General features: G+C 38.4%; 1 protein-coding gene across 3 annotated transcripts in view; it reads right to left on the bottom strand.

Moving 5' to 3' along the window:
- The window catches only part of DSCAM (DS cell adhesion molecule), a 613,017-nt gene that overhangs the window by 245,937 nt on the left and 350,732 nt on the right, over nucleotides 1-16,348 (bottom strand). For all 3 annotated transcript variants that reach the window (XM_034753123.1, XM_034753134.1, XM_034753142.1), the window contains exon 4: nucleotides 6,015-6,161. In XM_034753123.1, the coding sequence (XP_034609014.1) occupies nucleotides 6,015-6,161 (147 nt within the window). The remainder of the gene's footprint in view (nucleotides 1-6,014; nucleotides 6,162-16,348) is intronic.

The raw sequence follows: 16,348 nt of genomic DNA on the forward strand, positions 1-16,348 counted from the left end.
TGGTACTGCGTCTATACTAAAAGAAAAGACTTGCAGAATCAATATAAGGGAGCTCTAGCAACTGTCATGGGAAGTAGGAGGGAACTAAAAGTGTGTGTGGGTGGGGTCAGGGTGGCTCGGCCCTTTATGCCTGCGTCTGGTGCACGAGTCAGCAGAAAGCGCTTGTGCCATCCCAATGGGTATCGTCAGAGAAAAAAACTCTACAACAGCTGTGCCGTGGAGCACACAAACAGCTACAGTGGAACGGACACGTGCAATCACTTGAGGAAGAACATCAGTTCTACAGCATGCTTTCACCAACTGTAAGCTCTACCATCCAAACCAATGATTTTACATGCATCAGTAGCCATTGGGTCTATCTTTGGCAACAACACCTATAACATTTGTTAGCATGCCGTGCTGTGCATGTGCGGCTTTCAGAAATTACACTCTCCCCTGTAACATTTTAGAAAAGCTGAAAGCAATCATAACAAAGTGGTTAACCTGCTCCTACTTCATCTCTGGTTTGTAATGTCAGACCGCAGCCACAATGTGAAGATGTTGTGTAACAAGAGTTTTCTGTATATATCCGGTTTGGCATCCTGCTGCCTCAACTTGGTTTTGATGGAGTTAACTCAGGAGAAATGCAAATATGGATAGGATGCTAGTAATGGTCCCTAAGATATGCTGACACTTCAGTGGACTGTTCAACATAGAATATATTTAAGGAGCTTCAGATGCACAGTGGTCTTCTCTGCTACTAAATGAAGTAAGGATGTGGTCTTAATTCCACCAGGGATGTGCCTGGGATGGCTATAGGAGCTGCATGTAGTGATACAACATTTTATATGCTTTCTAACCAGACTCAAGAGGACACTAACCTGTACATTACCCCTGATGTGTGCTATTTTATGGGCATTTAATCAAACCACAAAGCTGATGAGTTGTGATGCTGCAGCTGTCAACCAGATGATATTGTCCATCATGATGCTGGAGTGGAAAAAAGATCTGAGGCCCATCAGAACAAAAAGGTAGATGAAGTAGCACTATCATGAGGGTGCAAAATACAACAGATGCTACAGAGTAACTGAGAATCAGTGATGAAGTGAGAAGATCATAACATACTGGCCACCTTAAGTCAGTTTGTTTAATTTTTTTAAAACTGATTTTATAACTTTTTTAAAACTTGGAAGTGACTTTTAAAATACATCCTGGTTGTGATTGTCAAAGCTACTTAAGGGACTTAGATGCCCATGTTCCACTAAAACGGATGAGTTTTGTGATAATAGGGCCTGCAAATTTACCCTGATTGTGAGCCCAACTGTAAAAAGTGAGTGTAAGTTCATGAGATGTCACAATAACCCATAACAACAAATGTTTATGGAAAAGGGTACGAAAAGGAGACAAAGACTGAATTTTTTTTTAAGGCCTACTGATATTACTCAAGCACTGTGTTAAGATCGTATTTGGTAAACAAGAAAAGTGAACCATAATTGGTGTGTCAGAAACTAGGCCTAATTGTTGACAAAATAATGAGGGGACAGGTTATTCCATTCCTCTGCTTGCAGGTCCTTAAAGAAAGAGACTTTGGGGAGAAAAACTGGCTACTAGAGCAAGTTTCACCATCATGGCTGACACTCTCCCTATCTCCTGGGATCCTGGGCCTTTGTAATCCTAATCCTGAGAGGTCCTGACCAGACTTGGCTAGAGAGAGGGACCCAGATGACATCACAACCTCTACTGGCTCCAGCTGAATCCCAAACACCACCTAGATAGATCTGAATAATTTTTTTTAAGTGTTTCCATCCCTCCTCTACAAGTTGCATATAAAATGGCTACACATTTTACAGGAAATTCTACTTTTTTGTTTGTTTGGTTTGGTTGCCACTTTTGTGCAACACTATTAAAAAGCTTCCAGGAGCAGGAGGTTTTTGAATAGATGTTTTCAATTTCAAAGGGTTTGATAGGTCTGAGTGGTACAGTTTGCAACCCCCTAAAATGCAAATCCATGAAGTGGCATTCAGACCTTGAAACACGACAAGGATCACCTATTCAGATTCAGGGAACTAAAGAAGTGGATTGAGGAAAAAAAAAAGAGATCTAACATACCAGAGTTCAACATGCGTGTGCTTGCTTCATGGAACAGTTATTCGCTGTGGCACATGCACTGGTTTACAAAGCATGTGTGGTGGAGGAGATAATATATATATAGATAATACAGATCCATTTTGGGATGTACAAAATAAAACTAAAGTGACCCCTCTTTCTTGCATTCTGTTCCAATGTATTCAAATATCTCTTCAATAGCCATATTTTCTCATAGGCTAGTCCTCAAAAAGATTCCTGGTAGGAGCTCCTACAAAGCCGTTAGCCATTTTTCAGTTAAAAACAGAAAGGAAAAGAGGAAAAGAAACCCAGTTCTCTATTTGTAATCACCTCCAATAAAGTAAACAGGAAAGCACTATATCCCAGTTCAAAAATCTAATGAAAAACAAACTGCAACAACCTTTTAAAAATATTGTGATTCAGCAGTCAGCTGCAGGAGGCTGTGAACAAGGACAATGGAAAATTGAGGCAAAACATTGTGTCTGACACTGTTTGGCTGTGGATTTTGTGTGTGTGTCCTGCTACAACAAAGTCACTGGGAGGTGGAATTCTGTGCGTGGAGCTAGATTCGGCTCTCGGTTACACCTATGCAACCCCAGGGATTTCAGCAGGATTGCATGAGTGTAAATGAGAGCAGAAGTTAGCTTTTCAAGGGTGTAATGAAATATTGCCCTACTCCCTCATGCAGTCAAGCTAAAACTGAACCAGTGGTAATCTGTAATCAAGCCATTATCTTGACCAGCAAAAGAGGATTTCTACCCCGGTTGCTTCCTGGAACAAGTGGGAGAGAGGGCTTTCTGCCTGTTCCATCACGTATGCCTTCTTTGAGCAGCCCAGGGGATATACCTCTACATGGAGTTCCCTTTCCTGCCCAATTCCACACACTTCAAAAGCCCCAAATGCTGACGTTAAGGTTGTATACATTAGGATGCACCAGACTTCCCACAACGCTGTGTGTGTGGAATTGGGTAGGAAAGGGAACTCCATGTAGAGGTATATCCCCTGGGCTGCTCAAAGAAGGCATAAGTGATGGAACAGGCAGAAAGCCCTCTCTCCCCCTTATTCCAGGAAGCAACCGGGGTAGAAATCCTCCATTGCTGGTCAAGATAATGGCTTGATTACAGATTACCACTGGTTCAGTTTTAGCTTGACTGCATGAGGGAGTAGGGCAATATTTCAGGGCTGAATGGGAAGGATGGAAATCAACTTTTACTGTTAAGACCAAATAGCTGGGATAACCAGACAGACCATTGTTCTGGACTTACATTTCCTCATCTGGCTGGAAAAATTAGGGTGAGTGTTTCAACCACATGGGACATAGTACAAATAGCAGTACTCGAATAGTGAAATACTCCTGGATTGTATAATGAAATAATATTTAGCATTTACATACTGATTTATATTTTCAAAGGGGCTGACCAACCATTAGATAACATTCACAGAAGAAAGGGGAACAGTAGGTTTGATCCTTTTGCAAGTCTTTGTGACCCAAGATCTCAGTCACAGTTGACAAGCTGCAAGAAGTGGAGATTTGTGCATTTAAATCACTAGATTTCCCTCATAAAGGATTAATCCCAGGGAAGGAGAATGAGTCCTTCAGTTATTTGCTTGTGACAGTTGCTATACCCAGAATGATCTGCAGGGCTATGACCACACCTGTTTGATAGTGAAAACAGGTAATTGCTACAATGCCATAATTAGAGCGTCTGTTTTCAAGTTTATTAATTTCATTTTTCAGAATTTATTTTTAGCAATTTTTGAGTTTTATGTGGATGTCCAAAAATCAAGGGCAGGTGGGCTTTCTTTTTGTATATACTGTAATGAGTAATCTCTTTGTAATATTCTCTAGCATGCTGTAATGTAGTACTGTTTCAGACAGCACTACGTTAAAGCACACTAGTGAATCTTTAGTGAGCACCTGCCAGGTCTATACTGACTAATTAATGCACACCACATTAATGCACTTTAGAAATCACACCCCTGTATCCGCATTACTGCTCCATGTAGACAAACCCTTAGATATAAGTAACCATGTCTAGTGTTTACTGGATAAACACCAAATTTCTTTCTTTTTTTTAATGAGAGATATATGGGTGTTTTATCAGTGTTTATAAATTAAAACCGGGGAAAAAAACACCCAGAAACCGTAGTTATAACCCATGCCATATGCATCAAAAAGGAAGGATAGCTTCTTGGGGGGCTGGGAGGGGGAGAGGCTGTGCACTTATAGTCTGGGGCACAAAAGCAGATGATTTTGCAGATGTGTAATGATTTTTGGATACAGAAACAGACATGTACAAAGACATTCACACACACAAACACACACACACCCATTAACCATCAGAGGAGGGAGGTTTTGGAACAGCCTTCCAGTAGCAGTAGTGGGGGCAAGAAACCTAACTGGTTTTAAGATGGAACTTGTTACATTTATGAATGGGATTACATGGCAGGGTTGCCTGCAATAGCAGGGGACTGGATTCAGTAACCCAGAAGATCTCTTCAAGGCCTCTGTTTGTAAGTGGGGGTTCTAATCCTGTGCTGTGGCACTAAATCCCAGTCCTAGCAACCATTGCCTCCTCTCGTCACTCTCAGCTCCCTCCCGGTTCCCTGTACTAAGACTGCGAACAGAGGGTAGGATACAGGGGACATGGAGGAGGGCAGTATTGACAACCCCTAGTGTTCCAAAATCACTAGACATACAACAATTGTGATGCTGACTTTAAAATAATGAGATTGTAAAAGAAAAATAAAACACACTGCTCTATGATCTGCCCTCTCATTTGTAAGCCTGCAGGGTGAAGACACCTGGATGCAATTTAAATATTATCACTGACGCCTGCTTTCTAACCTGACTGCTGACACTAACACCCTTGGTTAAGTCACTTTCCCTTTTTTCTTCAATTATACCCTTTGGAAAACTTAGGATAGTAATGCATACCTATTTAGGTAAAAGAAGTGACAAGTTAATGTTTGTAAAGCACTTTAGACCTACTAAAATTCACCAAAATACACACTAAAGCCTAGCTCATATTCCGCTCCCCCCCATGTTATTTGGAGAAGCATTACATTTTTTATGCAGCTTGGATGTCCAATTTTGAAAATAGCTTCTTTTTTGGACATGCAAATTTGTTTGCATAATTCAACCAAATCCCTGGACAAATTTTACTGCCCAACTTTTTTTTCAAATTTTAGGGCCATGTGTATTTAATTACCAAGATACAGGAAGGTGGAGTTTCATTTTTAACTCTCTGTTTCCTAGCTTTATCTGCTTTTTACTCTTTGTGCACACTAATTAGGCAGACTAATACCTCAGCGACAGTTTGAAATGATGGCACTGAGTGTTGCATTCACAGGCCCAGTGGCTAAATAAATAAAATTGTTAAATCATGAATATTGCAGAATGGGAGCCATCTCAATCAATATTTACTAGAAAGTAGAACAATAATAGCAAGTGAATCTTTCAAACTACAAGAGGAAAAGACCACGTGCCTCTAAATGTATATTACTCATGAAAGGGCCATTTGAGAGAAAAAAAAGTTCAGATCTTACTGTAGAAAGCAACATAATTTTGTGGATTAAGAGCCAGGAATTCCTGCGTTTTTATCCCAGTTCTGAGAATGAATTGCTGTGTAGCCTTGGACCTGTAGCTTCTATATTTTGAGGGAATAGTTTACATTATAGCATTCTGGACAGTATTTTCCACATAGGATATAACAGAAAATAAATAATCGAATGAAAAAAAATAGAAAAAGCAACTTAAATTTATAATGTTTCACTTCTACAGGAAAAGTACTGTAGATTCTTACCTATTTACATGTGTATTTAGTTTGCTAGACAAGTGATTATTAGTACCAGTAGTTCCTGCCTTATCAGTTCAGTATGCTAGAGAGAGAAATATGTAGTATGTAGTTTAAGAAATTCCAGAGTACCTGATACAAAAAGTCTTGCGCTGTTGCTTTGTCTTGTTTCTCCAGTGTATCTGTGCCGTGTGATACATCGGTAGTTATACAATCCATCTTCATTCTGTACATCTACAATATACAAGGCTCCCGTGGATGTGATGAGAAATCTAGATCCTGAAAGACACAAGAGTTTACAGTGTTCAAAACATCTGAAGATTTTTATTATTGTTTTGTCTTCTGAGGTAAAAAATTGAAATTTTCCTCATAAGAGTCTAGAGGTAATGTGTTGCCAATCTTATATTTTACAAAGTGTCCATTTATGAACGCCAATCTTGAAATTAATTCAGGTGGATTTCTTATAAAAGTACAAGAATATATATGAAAAATATGACATACAAATATAAAAGAAAGATATAATTAATTCATAATCATTACAACACTAAATACCAGAGAGGTGTTTTAAATAAAATATAGGAGGGAATTGGCTAATATACAATTTGAGCCAACTACTTTAAATGTCAAAGAGTATTATTTTATGCTAATAATTTACCTGGGGAATGATATACATTACAATAATTATTTGGGAGGGTATGCATAATAAAACAATATTAAACCAAATGGTCTCATTGTTCAGAAGCAACAGAAAACAAACAGAAAATTTTCAAATAAGATTGTGAGGAAAAGGGAGACTAATGAGATTAGAGAGAAACTTGCAAAAATAGAAAGATTTTACACCAAGATCTGGAAACATCTCCAGCGGGGAAGACATATCTGGAAAAAGACTGGGACCCTGCCCTGAGAAGGCCCTGCCACTCATCTCTTTAAAGTGTGACCTCAGAATAGAAAACAAAGAGAGCAAAGCTAACATGAGATGACTTGAAGGGATATTACAATGGGAGACTTCTCGGCTTTAAGCCTAGATTATGAGCTCAGATAAACTAGATCAAGAAAAGGGAAATGCTTTCAAGTTCAAATAACCAAAGATTTTAAAAAACACAGCAATATTCTTAAAATTTTAGAAGCAAAGTCTAATTTCAAGAAGAAAGTAATCCCAGCAGAGGTTGCTCTTTAAAAAGGGACAGGACGAATTGTCCTGCTCCATCATTTGACCCACAGTACTTTAACATTGTAGAAATGTGGTGGAAAGTCTTCTCCAATTAATTTTTAAAATATTATATTATAAACAGCCACTTGCATTTGGTATGAGTTTATGGAAGGGATGGTATGCTAAGGTTGCCTACAATGGTATATGGCCCCATCTGCAACTGCTACTAGCAAATGTCTCCGACGGCCAGAGATGGGAAACTAGATGCGGAGGGCTCTGAGCTACTATGGAAAATTCTTTCCCAGATGGCTGGTAGGTCTTGCCCACATGCTCAGGGATGGGAAGGAATTTTCCCCCAGGTCAGATTGGTAGAGACCCTGGATTTTTTTTTGCCTTCCTCTGTTATATGGGGCATAGGTCACTTGCTGATTTGAAGTAGAGTAAATGGTGGATTCTCTGTAAATTGAAGTCTCTAAATCAAGATTTGAGGACTTCAGTAACTCAGCCAGAGGTTATGGGCCTACTACAGGAGTCAGTGGGTTAGATTCTGTGGCCTGCAATGTGCAGGAGGTCAGATTAGATGATCATGATGGTCCCTTCTGGCCTTAAAGTCTAAGAGTCTACATATAATATATGAATATATGTATTTACGTTTCTTTTTAATACATTCTTCTTTAACCTAGAACATGAAAAAGCTACTGTGTATACAAGTTTTTATAATTTTTGTTTATGTATTTATTTATTTATTTGGTGTGCTAACAGAACCAAGCAGGCAGCCAATAAAGGGAACACAGAATAATGAACAAGCTCTGTTCTCCATGTTGTGTTGGTCTAATTGATAATGCTAACAGCAATGACTGGAAATAAATAAGGCGAAGCAATGTTGTCCAGTGCACTATAAGAATCATGGATGATAAAGTGCTAGTTGTATTGATGAGGGGAACACTGTCAAATAAAAATGAACAACATTTGAAAAGAAAGTTGCTCTTGTCAGTAAGGAGACTGGAGATCTCTCTTCAATTTCCAACTCTATCACAGATTTCCCGCATGATCATGGACAAATCAATTAATCAATCTGTGCCTCAATTCCCCATCCACAAACTGGTGGTAATACTCTCTTTCTTCCACTTTTTATCTACCTTGCCTATTTAGATCATAAGCTTTTGTGGACAGGGACTATATCTTACTTTGCAGATGTACAGTGCCTAGCACAAGGGAACCCTGATCTCATTTGGTGCCTCCAGACATTGCTGGAATATCAATCAATCAATAAACAAACAAATCAATCAATCAGTCTTTCAGGGAAAGAATAGGTTTTACCAAGTTTTTCCATTAGAATAAATGGGAATTAAGAGAGACAGGACAAAAAGAAAATATAAAATTGTTTTTGTGGTATCATCTATCATTTTATAGCTAGCATTGTAATTTGAACGCAGTGCAAGCTTTTGCACTCATAAGAACACCCACCCAGCTCCCTCTGAAGACCCATCTGGAATTTTAGCCCTACATATGACTGCATTTAATAAAAGTAAGAGATCAACAGTCTATAGCAATTCTAAGTGCACTATTGTTCTCCTGGTGTTTGATAACTCTTACGACGAGAACCTTAGTACATGCATATTGCAAAATATATCCTACTTTCTGAATTATGGTGGAAAATATACAGGGATGACAACAGTTATAAACCAATATTCAATAAAATGGATCTGAGAAACACTTCCTTTTAACCAAACTCGGGTTTACATACAGATTTGTCTGTGATTAACAATATGAAGGGCATTTAGACACAAATGGGTCAAGGTATAAGCACTTCTAAGAATCAGTGAATCAAAATAAAATGGTATTTGTGGGGAGGACAATTACTCGAGCCATCCCATTTAAGCAGTGATCTAAAAGAATTTTTAAAATAATTTGTAGAAATTCATTTAAAACCATAGCACAGACTAACCTTTGGAACAAGGCACAGTGTGCTAAAACAACTGTAGACAACCTTTCTTTCTCATGTTAGGTACTGAATGCTAAAATGACCTCAGATATGACACTGGCGTGGCCTGATCTTGCTTCCTTTCAAGTCTATGCAATATTTGCCAATTATTTCAGTGGAAGCAGGGTTAGGCTGAACTTTGAATCTATTATTTTTCCTCATTTTTGCAAAAGACATTAAACTATTATTCTGAGCTGCTGTTGAAAACTCCTGTCGAAACATAAATATACAAGATATTGAGCTCCTGCTCACTTTGGATCAAATGCAGAGCTCAGTGCCCAACTTGAGCAGATGTGGTAGACATGGGACAGATGTCATAGGGAAAGCGAGGGGAAAAGGCTTTTCGGCCATAGTATATCTGTGGAGGCACTCTGGGAGTATATTCAAACCTAAAACATGAATTGTTTACCCTGAGATGCTGCATTTTTTTTTTTGGACTATCCAAGGACCATTGTCTTGAAATGTTAATTACTGAAATGCACAGGCTTTGTGTTTCAGTGCAGATTACCTTGAAACAAAACAGGCTTCTTAGCATAGTGGAAGGCAGATACCACCTCCTGGGTAATAGTATTTCAGAGCAGTACAATTATGACTAAAATATACAATGTAAAGTTTACAAGGAAAAAAATCAGCATTTGTATTTTAAAATATTGAAATATCTTTAATTACAATGTTTGGAGAATATGATATAGTGGATCTAACAATGAATAACTAACTCAATAAGAATGGTCAGCACCATTCTTTTTACATAAGAGGTTACCAGTGTGACTACGAGCTCTTTCCAGGAGTAATGTTTAGCCAAACAGGGATTCTTTGGCTCTGCAGGTTACTCTTCATACAGCAGATGAACAATTTTACTGACAAACCTTGCAACGGGTGAAAACACAGAAATTAGAGATAGAAAGTATCTATTAGATCATCTAGGGCTTCACTAGCTGGTATATGCTTGCTCTCTACATTACATTTTCTAATTATGTCTACTTTTAAATGGCTCCAGTGATGGGGCTTCTACCACTCCTTTGGAAGGCTGTTCCATGGTGTTTCACTGGTATTCAGTGAAAAATTTATGTTGCTGAGTTTCACCATATTACTCTTCATTATACCCCCTTGCACCATGCTAAGTAACCCTCCTTTTTCCATGGCATTTACAACCTATACACACTCAGGCCTTGGCTACACTTACCAGCTAGTTCGACGGCTGGAAATCGAAGTTCTGGGTTCGACTTATCGCGTCTAGTCTGGACGCGATAAGTCGAACCCGGAAGTGCTTGCCGTCGACTGCGGTACTCCAGCTCGGCGAGAGGAGTACCGCGGAGTCGACGGGGGAGCCTGCCTGCTGCGTGTGGACCAAGGTAAGTTCGAACTAAGGTACTTCGACTTCAGCTACGTTATTCACGTAGCTGAAGTTGCGTACCTTAGTTCGAATTGGGGGGGGTAGTGTAGACCAAGCCTCAGAGACAACTATGCAATCCACTCTCCTCTGTCCCTTACTCATCATTTGGCAACCTAACTTCTGTGCAGCATTTTCATACATTTTACTTTGTAAAGATTCCAACATCTGTGCTAAAAAGGACACTTGCCATGTCATGCCAAAAACCCAGCCCACAGTACAGATCCAGAACTTCTGAGGTCTCTGACCAACATGTCTATAGAATCTAGACTTTTTTAAAAAAAAGTTTATATTCCTTGTTTGCAAAGAAACCCTCATGATGTGAACCATGTAACCAATGCAAGGATATTTTCCTCTGACAGCAGGCAGCCTGACATGATCACTTCAAGAGATGTGAGCTGCCCTCATTAATCTCAGTTGGGGCTAACTCTTAAGCCTAATGATCACAGTTGAAAAGAATGAATTTTAAGTAATTTAAGTGTACAGTTATGGTCTTAATTATCTCATTTACTTAACCATGTATGAGAATAATTTAATTGCATGTGCAAATGGCCAAACAAATGTCCTAAAAGTACCCTGCATCAGTATCTCCTGTATTTATTTTTCTTAGCATATGCACAACATACCTCAGGTGGCATGTGACCAGGATTCATCACCAAATTTGGTCAGCTGGTTGGATCATTAGCTTCCCAGGCTTGGGCTGGGTACTGACAAGAGTGCATTGTGAATGCTGATCCATGTCCCCCTCTCCAGTACTGACTGATTCTGATTGCAATAGTATCTTTACTAAGTAAAGCCCCAGTCCTACAAAGATTTAAGTCACTGAGGGATTACTCATGCATAAAGTTACACACATGCCAAAGTCTTTGCATATAGTTGGGTTTAAAAGTTGAATTCCCACAGCATCTCCCACCTAATGAATATTATTCCTACCAATATAGGAAAAGGAATCTTATGTTGAGTCCTATGTAGATTGCCTATTGTTCTAAGGGACATACGGTATATGCATGGATATGTAAGCCACTCCCAGACCCCACAATGCCCCTTTGCACCTCTGCATGTTGTTGGTTGAGCCTTCTTTCCCCTACTCCAGCCTACAAAAGTTCTCACATGCGCCTATGTACACATGCCAGTCAAATCTGGTCTTATTTTTTGAAAAGCCTGTCTGAAAACTAGACAAACATTACATAATGTCTCTGCACAGCTAAGAATTTGTAAATGATCATTATCTGAGTAATGTATTAAACACAATTATTTTGAAATATAGAGTTATTGATGTACATGTAATCTTCTTCTAGTCTTAGCCCCACGTATATGGGCTTGCCTCTTTGAATGTACACGTAATATTAACACTATTTAAATGATCTCACGATCGGATATAAGAAAGGGAGTTGTTAAATAAAACCTTTACTTACTACAATATTCAGGAATTTTTGCCTGACCCTCTTTAAACATGGCTAAAAATAAAGAGCTATTGCCACCGGTCAGATTTATCAGACAGTACACATTTCTCACCCACACCCACTGTGTGTAATTACAAGGTTAAAGCATTTCTCTTCCTCTTTTTCTTAATATAGTTTACATACTTATGTAACACTTTTATAACCAATTCCTTTAAACTATAAAAATGCTAGACATAAAAGATGACAAAAAATAAAAGGGAAAATGTATGTAATTTCTGTCACCTTCTAAACGGAAAACATTTTCATTAAAGCCGACAGGCTGTCAGCTGCAACAAAGCCTAAGTGTTGAGCATTCTGTGTACTGTACTTCAAAAGTGTTTAGAAACGCACCAGGATGGGGAACGACATGCATTTATTACACTGTTGATCTTGGGGAGTGTTCTGTTCTCCAGGCATATTTAATTTAATCACTCTTGGTTTTGCTCTAGCAAAATCAATTTTTTTTTATTTACCTACTTAATATGCTAAACAAGAATGTTTGTAAAGATGCATCTTTTCAGAGAAATTTAAGCTTTTTGTTTATTTGCTGTTAGCAGGCTTCAAGGGAGGGAGGGAGGCAGAGAAATCACCTTCACCCCAATTAATAAAAAAACACTGTCAAAATATATTTCATAATTTACATTTATTTTTCCTTGCTATTGAATGTAATAATCCCTTGGAAACTTGATAATTATAATAATTTTAGAGACTGATTTTCAGGGATGCTGAGTGCTTGCAGCTCCTATTAACTTCAATTGCAGTTTTCAGTGCTCAGCACCTCTGAAAATCAGGCCCATCATTTGCATATAGTGTTTTTCATTCAAGGACCTCAAAGCATATTACAAACACTGATTACTCTTCAGAACACAATTGTGAGGTAGGCAAGTGTTATTACTAATATTATCATTATAACTGTATTACAGATGGGCAACCAAGTCACACAGATTAACCAGGGACTTGCCAAATATCAAAGGGTCAGTGGAAAAGATGGGAACAGAACCCGGAGTCCTGGCCCCCAGTCTTCACCTGTCTCCACTGTACAACTTCACTTCAGTATGAGGATGAATAGTTTGTGGATTCATAGATTTTAAGGCCTGAAGGAAACCATTATAATCTTCCGCTCACACAGTAATTCCTATATGAAGTCCATATCTTGAAGTTGAGCTAGAGCATATTTTTGTAGAAAGACATAAATCTTGATTATAGACTTCCATGGAGAAACCACTACAACCACAAGGTAAATTATTCCAATGACTAATTGCCATCATTGTTGAAAGTTTGTACATTATATCTGGTCTGAATTAGCCTAACTTCAGCTCCCAGCTATTTGATATTGTTATGCGTTGTCTGTTAGATTAAAGAGCTCCTCTATTATTAGAAATATTCTCCTCGCGTAAGTACTTACAGACCATAGTCAAGTTACCTCTTAACCTTCTCTTTGATAAGCTAAATAGATTGACCTTCCTAAACCTTTGATTGTAAAGTGGATCTTTCAGACCTTGAATCATTTTTGCAGCTCTTTTCTGAACCCTTCCTAGTTTTTTAACAGCCTTTTTAAGTTCACACCCCTGAACTGGACACGATATTTCAGCAATGGTCTCAGAAATGCTGTATGCAGAGATAATACCCTCTCCATACTCCTACTTGATATTCCCCTGGTTAGGCATCCAAAAAACATGTTAGTCTTTTTAGCCACAGTAACTAATGTTGATTATTCACCATAACCTCCGATGTCCTTTTCAGAGTGCTTTCCAGAATACAGTTTCCCCCATCCTGCATGGGCCTTTGGCATTGGTGGCACCCAACACTCTCCTGTTCTCTTTTAGTCCAACTAAAGTCATAGGGCTCAGTATAGGGGTATATGGGGAAATTTAATGGCTTGTAATATACAGAAGATCAGACTAGATGATCTAATGATCCCTTCTGGCCTTAAACTCTATGAAAGTATGACCTATATTCTTTGTTCCTAGACCTTGCATCTAGCTGTATTAAAACATGTGCTATTCAAATGAGACCAGTTTATCAAGTGATCCAGATCACGCTGTACAATTGACCTAATCCTTATCATTATTTACAACTGCACCAATTTCCATGCCATCTGCAAACTTTACCAGCAACCATTTTAGTTTCCTTAATCAAATTACTTTCCATCAATTGTGAATAACATTCAAATTTTATTTATATAGGAGACATTACTGAAGCATTTAATCTGAGGAAACAAATAAAAAATTAATAATCTTGAAAAGAAATAGATGGAGAGAAAGTAGGTCAAATTGGAGCCTGCCAACCTGAACTGTCTCCCTTTAAACCTCCTGGATGGCATCTAAAGAAGTGCATTTCTTATTTTACTAACTGCTGCCTCCTGCCCTAAATAACCCAATGACTTCATTAAAGTTTAGCTGCATTGGCAAATATTGTATTAATTTCTCTAAGTGATGAGAGGCCACATTAACAACATGAAATTGCTCTTATGTAAGGTTTTATGTCATCCATTAGATTGGATAATATCAAAGAGTAAAATAAAATTTTACAGGTCTTAGTAATAAAGTTAAGATAACTCCGTTTGGGTTTCCAATATGAAATTTTTCTCATGTATAATTCATAAAAGTATTTGAATGCTTTCTTGTGGAATTAGTGTATGAAAATGAGCAAATTTTAAGACTCTAACATTAATTATTCTTTTAGCTTGTTTTCAAGGGTTTTTTTTTTTAACGTTATTTATTTCCCCCTTTCTGGCAGCCACAGTGTTAGTCTTTGAATAAGGAGTAATGTTATTCTCAAGATGGGGTAATAAAAAATATTTGATTTTCACTTTGTGGGAAACATATCATGATTTTGTATTATTGCAGCCTGAATTGGGTTGACAGAAATTAAAACAACAGATGGTTCCTTTAATCAGATGCTAAATGATAATATAGCACAACTAAACTTTTATCAATTGTACCCATCGCTTCCAACTGAGAAAACTGTTTTTCTAGCAACGATCTAGAATGGTTACCCTGAACATTTCTCAAAAAAGCCATTCTAGAGAATAACCTTTCTCACCATTTTATAGCATTGCTACAACATGATTCTCTAAACAACAAAACAATCTGCGTGAACCAGATTGAGTTAAAAAAAGAGTAGTGGTACTCTTCTAAGATCCACTCACAAAATATGTTCTATCCATGTGAGTCATCAAAACGGGATGCCACTCACAGTCGGTTGCGCTGATGTCCAGAATAAGAGTATGCAATCCTCTGAGCTCCACTGGCTCCCCTTCAGGGGGACTGATTATACCCAGGGGCCCTGCTGGGCTTCTTAGGCTGGCATAACTCCTTCTTGCTTGGGGGGGAAAAATAAGTTGTGATATCTCTCAAATGTTATACACTTTTGGCACTGAAATGAGATGTTATTCAATAAATTTTGCAGCTCTATGATCCCCCACCTCTTTTCTGACATGAGAAATAAAACAAGTAATCATTTAAAACATTTAAATCAGGACCACTGGGCATCCGAGTTAACACTTTATTGAGATGAATGGGGCAGTTCACACCTCTCAGAGGTATTGTTCCAGTTAATTGCAGACTCTCACAGACACTTCTGCATCAGTTATACCCTAACTTGGTCTACATTACCAACTTGTATCAGTAAAACTACGTGTCTCAACGGATTGGAAAATCTATCCCCCTGAGTGATGTAGTTATACTGACCTAATTCCTGGTGCAGACAGCACTATGTCAATGGGAGGCCTTCTCCTCTTGACATTGCTACTGCCTCTTGAGGAGGTGGAGTGCCTATGCTGACAGGACAAGCTGTACCATCAGAGTAGGTAACATCTTCACTCAGGGTTACAGAAACGCAACTGTGCCACTGCAGCGCTTTAACTGCAGACAAGCTCTCAGTTCATACTTTTGAGGTTTTCTTCAGAATGATAACAACTAGAGAGTTAGGTATGGTGTTTTTCGCTCTCTCCCCTCAAAATGAAAGTTGAGACTTTGTAAAATAAGATACAGGTAGTAGCTTCACAGAGCTGGCAGTACAGCATATAGGCTCATACTGGCTGTTTTGAGCCTTTATGTGAACTCAGTGAGACTACTTTCATGAGTAAAATTAAGAACACATGTAAACGTTTGCAGACTTGAGGCTCAGGATGGTTTCAGTTGTAGTCTGGAAAGGGCCTAAATTCTTGTTTTCATTGGTGGATAGTTCATTGGTTTGAGCTATCAAATTTACACACAAGCACAGAAGTTTCTTAATCTTTCATAATTTTCAAAGAAACAGATAGGTTTCCATTGAAATAGCTTTCTAACCCAGAAATGATTCTGCTAACTAATAATTCTGCTAAGGGACATAGTGGATTCTCCATCATCTACAGTCTTTAAATCAAGCCCGGATTGCTTTCCAAGAGATATGCTATAGGTTAATCAGAGGTCAAAAGCTAGATACAGAAATTATTTGGCGAAGTTCTTTAGCCTATGTCAGGCAGAAGATCAGAGTAGATGATGATAGTGCCTTCTG

Source organism: Trachemys scripta, chromosome 1 (genome assembly GCF_013100865.1).
Source record: "Trachemys scripta elegans isolate TJP31775 chromosome 1, CAS_Tse_1.0, whole genome shotgun sequence".
Taxonomy (NCBI): Eukaryota; Metazoa; Chordata; order Testudines; family Emydidae; genus Trachemys; species Trachemys scripta.